Genomic DNA, 9,192 nt, shown 5'->3' with positions numbered 1-9,192 from the left:
GATACGTACAGTATTCATTATAAACCGCCGGGGATCAACCGCGCATCATCCGTGGTGGGGGTTGTTGTTGTGGTTGTTGTGGTGGTGGTGGTTGTTGTGGTTGTTGTGGTGGTGGTTGTTGTGGTTGTTGTGGCTGAGAGGGATACGCGGCCATGGCTGGAGAGGCGGCGGCGGTGGCCGGCGCGGCGGCGGGGGAGAGCGTGGAGGAGGCGGCCGTCGTGTGGAGCCCCGAGGTTGAAGTTTGTCTCTTCCACGCCATGCTGGGTCACAAGCCCGTGGGTGAGACGACCAGCACCACCACTAACTACCACCACTACTACTACCACCACTACCACCACTATACTACTACTACCACCACTACCACTATACTACTACCACCACCACCACTACTACTGTACTACCACCACTACTGTACTACCACCACCACTACTACTGTACTACCACCACCACTAACTACCACCACTATACTACTACCACCACCACTAACTGCCATCACTACCACTATACTACTACTACCACTATACTACTACCACCACTACCACTAACTACCACCACTTCTACTGTACTACTGCTACCACCACTAACTACCACCACTACCACTATACTACTACCACCACCACTAACTACCATCACTACCACTATACTACCACTATACTACTACCACCACTACCACTATACTACTACTACCACTATACTACTACTACCACTATACTACTACTACCACTATACTACTACCACTATACTACTACCACCACTACCACTAACTACCACCACTTCTACTGTACTACTGCTACCACCACTAACTACCACCACTACCACTATACTACTACCACCACCACTAACTACCATCACTACCACTATACTACCACTATACTACTACCACCACTACCACTATACTACTACTACCACTATACTACTACCACTATACTACTACTACCACCACTACCACTATACTACTACCACTATACCACTACTACCACCACTACCACTATACTACTACCACTATACCACTACTACCACCACTACCACTAACTACCACCACTTCTACTGTACTACTGCTACCACCACCACCACTAACTACCACCACTACTACTATACTGCTACTACGATCTCTACCACTTTACTACTACCACTGTACTACTACTACCATCACTACCACTATACTACTACCACTATACTACTAGCATCACTACCATTACTGTCATAACTTATACAGTTACTATATTAAGGCCATGCTGGGACACAAGCCCGTGGGTGAGACTACCACCGCTATACTAGCTACCATTACTACAATTATACTACTACCATGACTACCACGACTATCATAACTACTACAGTTATTATAGTGTAGTGGGTTCTATGGAGGCACACACTTGACTTTGGAGGCAACACGTTTATTATAACACCCCAACAGGGCAACTACATGAACGGGTCAGGTCAGCAACACACTGCCTGAACCACGAAGCCGAGCTTAACGACCGATAAGACGTAGCACCGAGGGTTCCATTCCAGCAGACAGCCGCGATTGCTCTCGGGACCTCTCCTTTATGCTCCTGAGCGTGGCCTTGCTCCGCCCTCGGCCACGCCCCCTTCTGTATCTCACCAGAAGGTTCTCGACCAAGCATCACGTGTCCCTCAAGCCACCTTTTGGGCCCCCTCGCTACCCTGCCCCAGTCACGTGCCCTCTCGGGTTCACCCAGACTGTCACGTCCCTACTTGCCCTCTCTCTGACCGCCACCAGAACCATGCCCCCTAGGGCTCGCTTCCATGCCATACCCACTCTGGTGCCAGAGAGGCTCAAGACGCACACTTCCACTCTTGTGATAGTAGCTGGCGCTAAACACCATAGTGACTCCATTAACGTCACTACAATAGTAACACCACGCCATGCTGGGACACAAGCTCATGGGTAACACTACCACTGCTATACAACCTACTATAACTACCACTATACTACCATGACTACCACTATACTACTACCATGACTACCACTACTGTCATAACTACGCCAGTTACTTAGTAACACCACGCCCGTGCCTACCATTAGACAGTGGTAAAGGCGGAGCCCCACAAGTGCCCACTCACGCCCCGCTGCCTGTGGGACATGCGCGGAGTTCGCGAGGTGGTGGAGGTGATGGAGGAGGTGGTGGAGGTAGTGGTGGAGGTTGATGGTTGTCGTGGTGGTGGCGGCGACGGTGGCGATCTTGGCGGTGGAAGTGGTGGCTGTGGAGGTGGTGGCAATGGCGGCGATGGTGGTGGTGGAGGCGGTGGTGGAGGTGATCGCGGTGGTGGTGGTGGTGATGGGGGTAGAGGCAGCGGTGGATGTGGAGGCGGCGGTGGAAATGGTGGTGGCGGCGGCGGTGGAGGTGGTGGCGGTGGCGATGGTAGTGGTGTGAAAGCGTCTCCGTCTCCCCACAGGGATCAACCGACACTTCCACATGGTGTGCATCCGCGACAAGTTCAGTCAGAACATCGGGCGACAGGTCCCCTCCAGAGTCATCTGGGATCACCTGGCCGCCATGTATGACATCCCGGCCTTGGTGCGAGCGCAGGTGAGGCGTTTTAAACTCTTTCAACAACTATTTCTATTCTACCAGGTAAAGGACCCATCACTGAGCTGCTGTTTTAGCTTTTTTTTTTTTCAGAAGCCACGTGGCCATCGCAAATGATAGCCTGACAAAGTGGCGGTATCATCATCACGTGCACATTTACAGCAGCCAAGTGCTCTTGAATGCATGTTGATTGTAAATGCGGAGGGGAAAAACAGGAGGACCCGGATATAAAATCCACGCGACCACTGGGAGAGAGAGGGACATGCAAACTCAACTAAATTATAAACTATTTTAAAACTATAAACTATTTAGATTTTACCAGGTAAGTCCCACTTAGCTATGTAGCTATTTTTTAAAGAAGCGACCGGCTATCACAAATGACAGCTCAATGAAGTGGCTTGTCACCATCGCGTGGAAATTCATAGCAGCAGCCAAATGCTCTAAACGTGTGACATTTGTAAATGTGGAGGGGGAAAACCGGAGGACCGGGAGAAAAATCCACGTCACCACGGGAAGAGGAAAAAATCCAAATATACCGCAGGCGTCAGGGTCGGGATCGAACCCACAACCTCCTGTAGACCAAGCGAGGTAGTTAACATCTCATAGCCACCGTGGCGCCCTTTCCCGCGGTCCTGGGCTGGGTTTGTGTTTGGAGAAACTGCACACACATCCCCACATGTCATAAGTACGAGTTACGGTAGTAACCAGCAGGGTCGTTGGTTGTCTCAACCTCTGGACAGCATGTTTGGTCACGTACACAGGGGCGATAGAAGTTCAACATGCACCAACACAGACAAAACAAAGATCCCCGCGTAGCCTTCAGCAGACTGTCGGGGCAAGTGTTGTTGAGCGAGTAGTGCCTATGAAGGCTGGCACAGCACACGAGGGGGTGAGTGGCCAGCAACACGCCCGGCCGCCTTTGTCTCCCCTAGTGGCAATGTTTACACACCGCACCAGGTACGCATTTGAGGCCGAGTTCACCGAGGGCAGGCATGTAGATGTGTCTCGTGCTGTGTCTTGTGTGGTGTGTATCGTGTTGTGTCTTGTGGTGTGTATCGTGTAGTGGTGTGTGGTATGTATCGTGTTGTGTCTTGTGTGGTCTTTATCGTGCTGTGTCGTGGTGTGTGGTGTGTATCGTGTTGCGCGCCTCGTGAACAGAACGACTCTGAGTCGCTGCCCTTCCCCAACGTGGAGAGGCCATTCTGCCTCCCGGACGACATCCTCCATGACGGTCGCGACATCAAGGAAGGTAACCTAGCCTGGCACCAACCACCAGCCGGCCTCGCCGCCCCTCACGAGTACCACCCTCATGACCACCCCATCTCTCTAATCTGGCCTTTAACACCACCCAAATCGCTCCCTGATCCTGGCTGTGTAGCCCTGCAGGTTCTGCTGATTTCGTAAATTTCCATACACGGCGGTCGCGGTTGGCACATCGGTGGGGTGTACGGGTTAATTGTGGCACTTTTATAAATGTACATTGCTACTATTATTATAATAATTATTATTTCCCTCATGGACTCCCCCATGTCATATTGCTTCCACGACGGCGTTAACCGTTATCTCTGTTCGGAGACGTCTGCATAGTTGGTGGGTTGGTGTGTGGGTGGGTTGGTGGGTGGGTTTGTGGGTGGGTTGGTGGGTGGGTCAGTAGGTTGATGGGTCGGTGGATGGGTCGATGGTAATGCACTGCACTGTTGCTCCCCTCCCACCCCCAGGGAAAGTTGTGGAGATCCAAGAAGACGCGCCGGAGAGGGAGTCGAGCCAGGGTCCTGCCGAAGACAGTAAGTCACTCCTCACCATCACCCCTCACCACATCCACCACCTCACCTTCACCCCTTTCACCACCATTACCCTACCCACGTCCACCACCATCACCCTCACCACGTCCACCACCATCACCCTCACCACATGCTAGTCTGTGGGTCTCTACACTAGTCCATGGGTTCATATTATTGGTTCTTTCTACGTGACTTTACCGAAAGAACCAATAATATAAATCTCTGCAGTCACGAAAGCTTTAAATCAAAATTTAGACCATGGGTCTTTGCGCTAGTCTGAGTCGCTATGTGGGTCCGTGGGTCTCTACGCGAGTCTATGGGTCTCTATGTGAGTCTGTGAGTATTTATGTGAGTCTGTGGGTCTCTACGCGAGTCTGTGGGTCTCTACGCGAGTCTGTGGGTCTCTACGCGAGTCTATGGGTCTCTATGTGAGTCTGTGAGTCTCTATGTGAGTCTGTGGGTCTCTATGTGAGTCTGTGGGTCTCTATGTGAGTCTGTGGGTCTTTATGTGAGTCTGCGGGTCTCTATGTGAGTCTATGGGTCTCTATGTGAGTCTATGGGTCTCTACGCGAGTCAGTGGGTCTCTGTGGGAGTCTGTGGGTCTCTATGTGAGTCTGTGGGTCTATGTGAGTCTGTGGGTCTCTATGTGAGTCTATGGGTCTCTATGCAAGTCTGTGGGTCTCTACGCGAGTCAGTTGGTCTCTACGCGAGTCAGTGGGTCTCTACGCGAGTCATTGGGTCTCTGTGGGAGTCTATGGGTCTCTATGGGTGTCTGTGGGTCTCTATGTGAGTCTGTGGGTCTCTATGTGAGTCTATGGGTCTCTGTGCGTCTATGGGTCTCTATGTGAGTCTGTGGGTCTCTATGTGAGTCTGTGGGTCTCTACGTGAGTCAGTGGGTCTCTGAGTTTGTGGGTCTCTGTGAGTCTGTGGGTCTCTGTGAGTCTGTGGGTCTCTATGTGAGTCTGTGGGTCTCTATATGAGTCTATGGGTCTCTATGTGAGTTTGTGGGTTTCTATGTGAGTCTGTGGGTCTCTACGCGAGTCAGTGGGTCTCTACGCGAGTCAGTGGGTCTCTACGTGAGTCAGTGGGTTGACCACCCACCGCCCTGTGTCTGGACGCTCACGCTGCCGTCGCTGTGATCCCACCCCGACCCCGCCCGGCAGAGTCGGGGAGCCGCGACCCCACTGACAAGCGCAAGCGGTCGCGCGCCCCCGCCAGCACATCCTCCTCCAGCCCCGCCAGTCCTGGGGGCGCTGCCCCCGTAAGCAAGCGGCGCCGCACGTGAAGCGCACGTGAAGCGCACGTGAAGCGCACCTGAAGTGCACGTGAAGCACTCTCCAGCAGGTCGGGTGGCAGGATTATTGAACGAGTGGGTGAGTGGTTGGGTGAGTGAGCGAGAGAATGAGTGAGCGGGAGAATGAGTGGGGGTGAGTTGGCAAATTGGTGGGCGGGTGAGTGGGTGGGCAGGTGAGTGAGTGGGTGAATGAGTGGGCAGGTGAGTGAGCTGGTGAGTGGGCTTCTAAGTGAGTGGGCATGTGAGGGGGTGGGCGGGTGAGTGTGTGAATGGGTGAGCGATTGATTGAGTGGGCGAGCAGGCGAGTGGGCGTGTGAGTGGGTGAGCGATTTAAATGAGTGGGCGGGCAGACGGGCGGGCAGAAGGGCGGGCAGACGGGCGGGCAGGTGGGCGAGCGAGAAAAGTGTTGTGAAATGCACCAGGACACGCTGGCTGTCACCGGACCGGAGACCCTGGCGTTTGGCACAGACCTCCCGGAAAAAAACAACTCCCACGTGATGATCGTCACTGCTACCTCCGAATCCTCTTCGGCTGCTGCTGTCTCACCGAAGAGAGCAGAGTTTGTTCGTCTTTCCTTCTTCTTCCTATCGGCCTTCCCCATGGTGGCAGCATTTCACTTGTCGCCATCATAATCAGAGACTTGGGTTGCAGGTTGAGAACGGAGAACCTCCCCAGACTTCAATAAAAAAAAATCGCCAAATCCATTGCCAGCTCCTCGGCCGCCCAGTGTCCAGTGTGGGAGAACGGCCCAAGCAAAGATGAAGATCCCCCGTGTAGCCTTAACAGACTGTTGGGGCAAGTGCTGTTAGCGAGTAGCACCTGTGAAGTCCAGCAGGGCACACGAGGGGGTGGGTGGCCAGCACCATGCCCGGCCGCCTTTGTCTCCGACATTGCCGATGTTTACTACACACCGCAACGGTCCTTGGAGGCCCAGGACCAGTTCAAATAATCGTCACCGGTGTTGGCCGTGAGCGGGAATCGAACGCAGGTCGCCAGGTTCGTTGCACGGGAACCAGGGGGTTTGGGGGGGGGGATCCACGTTTAGCGATTTCCTTTTCGCTGTGATACTTCACACGGCAGTGAGGGACGGGAGGCTTTCTCAACGTGCCCCCCCCCCCACCAGCCAAAGAGAGGAAAGTTTGTGGCACTCGGCGGTCGCCGAACCGATGTTTTGTTCTCATCTAGAGCTGGAATTCGGTCAAATAAAAGTGCATACTGAAATAAAAATTGTGTTTTTTGTTGCGTATGCGTAGTTATTACCGACCAAGGGACCAGAGTATTGTTATCGCGAGTTTGGTTTACGGCAAGATTTGTCAAGTTTGGTTTATGATAAACATTTGTTGTTTGGTTTACAATAAGATTTGTCGGAAATCTGGTTTACGACAAGATTTGTCGTGTGTTTACGATAACATTTGTCGTTTGGTTGATGATAACATGTCGTGAGTTTGGTTTACGATATTTGCGCTAACTGCCCAGTGAATGAGACTTACTTGCTTGTGGGCAAAGTGAAGAGAAATCTTACGAGTGTTCGGGAACCCCTCGTGAGTCGCTAACCTCTCCACGTGGCCTGTATCTGCGGTTTGTGTTTTGTCGGTTGTGGCTTCGCGAGTGGTTGACGTCCCCACGGGCCCGAGCACATAAGCGTTGTGCCGTTCTCGAAATGCCGTTGTGAGTCCGGTTTAACGCCACTCCGACGATTGGTCAAAGAATCCAAACGATAACTCGCATCAATGATTGTAAACATTGTAAAAATGTAAAAAAAATACTATTTAATATACCGACTTCATCCGTGGGTGAGAACCGCTGTGTTAAAATATTGTTTTCCTGCCGGCAGTTCCCGCAGAACTGCATTGTTTTTCCCGGTTGTCTTCAGGCCGCCACCAACGTCAATTTGAGCAAACGACACCTATGGGACAGTCGGCGGTGATGCGGCTACAGGCAACCCGGGTGTGCCGGTTTCGTCGGACTTGGGACTCGTCGGCAAAGTACAGCCGGAACCGGTGAACACGGTTGTCTTGGCGGTGTATCGCCGCTGCTCGCTCTTGTCGGTCGCATTTACTCTATATTTCGATGGTGACCGGAGACTAAAGGAGAGCCCGGCAATGCGGTTCTCCGGGTACTGCTGATGGTTTTTGCAGAGTGCGCTGTGTGCTTTTTGTGCCTGTCTGTGTGTTGTTTAGGTTGGCTCAGCCTCAAGTGAGTACCTGTTGCGGTGTGTAGTAAACATCGCCATTAGGGAGACAAAGGCGGCAGGGGGTTGTGCTGGCCACCCACCCCCTCGTGTGCCACTGTGCCAGCCTTCATAGGTGCTCGCTAACAGCACTTTCCCCAGTAGTCTGTTAAGGCTACACGGATCGTTGCACCTACTACAGTAAGAGAGTGAACACGTGGTTCTGGGGTTTAACTTTAACCACCTATCTCTGGTCACAAATCAAAGCAAGAACTTCATTTTATTTTTGCCATTTAATGTTTGTTAGCGAGAGGTAAACAATTACACAGTTTAATGAACCGGTTTATTATAGGACGATGACAGCAGTGATGCTGTTTGATATCCGGCCAAAGAGTTGGGCTGCATTTTTTTTATTTTAAAGTAAAATGTATTTTATTGATGTCTGAAAACGGGAGAGCTTTGAAAAAGGTTATCACTTGCAAAGGGCGTGGTGCTGACCGCCCACCGTTCTGGCCTTCATCGGTGCTGCTAGCCGCTAACAGCACTTGCCTCAACAGCCTATTTAGGCTATACTGGTGGGATATTTGTCTTTGTTATCGGCGTCACAGTCCAAACAACTTGAGGTAAAAAAAATAATTGCACCGCTAATTACTTTATTGGAATTCCCAACAGTAAGATCGGCCTACCTCACCCTCCCACCCACTAGTGGCAGACTAAAGGCCGCCACTGTGGCACATGGGGGAGTGGGTGGCCACCACCATGCCTGGCCGCCTTTGTCTCTCGAGTGGCGATCATGTTTACACATTGCACGAGGTACTTGATTGAGGCTGAGTCGACCTAGAGGAGGCCCAGGACCGGTTCAGATAATCACTGGTGTTGGCCATGAGCGGTAATAAAACTTGGGGATGGCCAGGTTCGTAGCACAGCGCTAACCGCTACACCACCGCTCTCCACATCAAACACACAAATATTCCCCCTAAAGCCTTCACAGACTGTTCAGGCAAGTGCTGTTAGTGAGCAGCAGTGTCTATGAAGGCCGGGGCACGGCACACGAGGGGGTGGGTGGCTGGCCAACACCATGCCCGGGCGGGCCACTTTTATCGTCACGCACACACTGTGGTCCTACGTCTCTTGCGCTTTCCACGTCACGGAATCTTTAACGTTCGCCCTGAAGGTGGACGTCAGCGCCGGATGTCCCGATCCACGCGCCCAGCACCGCAGTATTAACCAGGAGCTGCCCGCCGGATCTCCACCGGCAAACCTCCGTTACTTAATCCTATTAATAGCGCTGTTAACTCGTATTAATAGTGATAATTGTAATTCATCCCATTAATCACGCTATTAACTCCTATTAACAGTGATAATAATTATCCGTCCATCAATTCGCACCAACTC

General features: G+C 52.1%; 1 protein-coding gene across 1 annotated transcript; it reads left to right on the top strand.

Annotated features, from left to right (window-relative positions):
* On the top strand, positions 1 to 6,854 carry MRGBP (MRG domain binding protein). Its single transcript, XM_078866805.1, has 5 exons — positions 1 to 279; positions 2,419 to 2,552; positions 3,711 to 3,801; positions 4,271 to 4,336; positions 5,497 to 6,854. Exons 1-5 carry the CDS (start codon positions 153 to 155, stop codon positions 5,616 to 5,618), a joined length of 540 nt encoding a protein of 179 aa, XP_078722931.1. The 5' UTR covers positions 1 to 152; the 3' UTR covers positions 5,619 to 6,854.
* The last annotated feature ends 2,338 nt before the right edge of the window (positions 6,855 to 9,192 follow it).

This window comes from Lampetra fluviatilis, chromosome 23 (genome assembly GCF_964198595.1).
Source record: "Lampetra fluviatilis chromosome 23, kcLamFluv1.1, whole genome shotgun sequence".
Taxonomy (NCBI): Eukaryota; Metazoa; Chordata; class Hyperoartia; order Petromyzontiformes; family Petromyzontidae; genus Lampetra; species Lampetra fluviatilis.
This window is presented reverse-complemented; position numbering and strand designations above follow the sequence as displayed.

Coding starts and splice junctions, on each gene's coding strand:
- MRGBP (XM_078866805.1), top strand. CDS start 153: ATGGCTGGAGAGGCGGCGGCGGTGGCCGGCGCGGCGGCGGGGGAGAGC. Junction 280..2,418: donor GCTGGGTCACAAGCCCGTGG/GTGAGACGACCA, acceptor GTCTCCCCACAG/GGATCAACCGACACTTCCAC. Junction 4,337..5,496: donor CCAGGGTCCTGCCGAAGACA/GTAAGTCACTCC, acceptor CCCGCCCGGCAG/AGTCGGGGAGCCGCGACCCC.